The sequence below is a fragment of the Antrostomus carolinensis genome, unplaced genomic scaffold, assembly GCF_000700745.2.
Source record: "Antrostomus carolinensis isolate BGI_N321 unplaced genomic scaffold, ASM70074v2 scaffold17876, whole genome shotgun sequence".
NCBI classification, from domain to species: domain Eukaryota; kingdom Metazoa; phylum Chordata; class Aves; order Caprimulgiformes; family Caprimulgidae; genus Antrostomus; species Antrostomus carolinensis.
The window spans coordinates 17,617-19,405 of NW_010324112.1; the positions used below are offsets into that span (position 1 = coordinate 17,617).

Here is a 1,789-nt window from a genome sequence, read left to right on the forward strand (position 1 = left end):
GCCACAGGGTCTGGATGTCCCTGGTCACCACGCAGGGTTCAAAGTAACAGCCCCACTCCCAGCCCCTCCACCCTCCCCTTCCCCAAAAAAAGAAAGGAAAAAGAAACCCGATTCACATCAAGTTTACTGCACATCTGGTTTTCTGTGTAGAGGCGAATCCACTATGGAAAAGCATCCTACGTGGTGTCCTCCACCAGCATTGGCCCCCCCAACCCTCCCCAAAGAAAGGTTTAAAAAGGTTTGTACAGGCAGCGCGGCCCCCTCCCCGCCCCGAGCGCCGGCCGGGGTTAGAAAGGCAGGTTCGCCATGTTCCCAGGCCCGGGGGTGTACCTCATCAGGCTGTCCAGGGAGACACTCCTCTGCCTCATCTGGTGCGTGACCATGAGGTTCTGCTGAGGCGGGGGCCCCATGAGAGAGCCCTGAGGTGACATCATGTGTCCTGTCTGAGCGTACATCTCCCCTGACACAGACATGCTCCTCTGCTTGGCCTGCATCAGCATGAAATTCTGCTGGGCCATCAGGCTCTGCTGCGGAGACATCATGCCCTGGTGCATGCTGTTGCCCATCATGCCTTGCTGGGGTGGTACGCCTGTCCTGCCCAGCATGGGCACTTGTCCGGGATGGCACATGGCCATGCTGAGTCCCCTCTGCACGCCCTGCTGCCCGGGGAGGCTGGGGGCATTCATGCCCGGGCGCACTGGAGGCTGGTCGGCCATCATGTTCTGCAGGTTCATGAGGTGGAGGTTGGAAGGCTGCGATTTGGGCGCTTGGCTGTCGTTCTTGGGGAAATACTGCAAGGTGCTGCTTGGCTTCTCTGACGGGATGATCCTGGACAGGTCAAACTCGGGGATACCCGTGGGCGTGGGGCGGATGACCTCGCTGAGCTCGGGGTCGTTCAGCACTGACGCCACCCCGGGAAGCACGGGCGGGTAGGGAAGGAGGGATGTTCTTGCCCATCATGTGCTGCTGGGGGGGCATCTGGCTGGGCTGCTGGGAGGGAAGGTCCTCGGGCGGCAAGGGCATCCCGGGCGGGTAATGCTGCTGCATCCCAGGGCCACCTCCCCCGCCGGGGGCCATGGGGATGCCTCCAGCGGGAGACGGCATGGTGTTGTGGGGCTGCTGCATGCGGGGGAACACGAGCTGGTTGGAAGGAATCATCTGCGAACTGTTGGGCACAGGGCCACACTGCTGGTTCAACGAGTCCTGGGGCCCCGGGGGCAGCATCATGGGGTTCTGGGGGGGCACACCCGCCCCCGGCGCCCTGGGGTGCATAGGAATTTCGGAGAGGACATCATGGAGGTGGGGGGCGGCTCGTGGGAGAGGGGTTGCTGACCAGGCAGGTTCATTCCCATGGGACTCTGAGAGGATCCAGGCCCCACGGAGTTCAAGTGCAGTTGATTTGGCTGATTCCCCGTCACGCCTATGGAGGGGAAAAAAGACAGAAGAGTTAACTCTGCCCACAGACCTCTCAGGGCTAAAAAACCCACACCCTGGAGGGCTGCCAAGCGCTCCTGCTCAGAAAGCCCCGAGTGATGCCCAGGAAGCAGCCAAGAGATGGGCTTGCAAAGCACCAACGTCAGGAAAAAGTGACCCAGACTCCAGCTCCCCAAGCCTGCGAGCAGCAGAGCTATTCCAGCATCACACAGGCCCACGCTGGATTTGTAGGTTCCTTACCTGCTGTAAGGAACTGACTTTAGAGTCCCGGCTGGCTCTACGTGTCGGGACAGCCCTACACCACGACCTCAGCAGGGCTCTCGGCTGCCTGGAAGGCACCGAGGAGTGACCCCTC

At 61.3% G+C, this 1,789-nt stretch overlaps 1 protein-coding gene across 1 annotated transcript in view; it reads right to left on the minus strand.

Annotated features, from left to right (window-relative positions):
* Positions 1-287: 287 nt before the first annotated feature.
* Positions 288-1,789, minus strand: part of BCL9L (BCL9 like) — a gene marked incomplete at its 5' end in the record, with an annotated part of 6,880 nt that continues 5,378 nt past the window's right edge. The window contains 3 exon segments of the mRNA XM_029085657.1: positions 288-936; positions 938-1,286; positions 1,289-1,420. Coding sequence (XP_028941490.1) covers positions 288-936; positions 938-1,286; positions 1,289-1,420 — 1,130 coding nt within the window.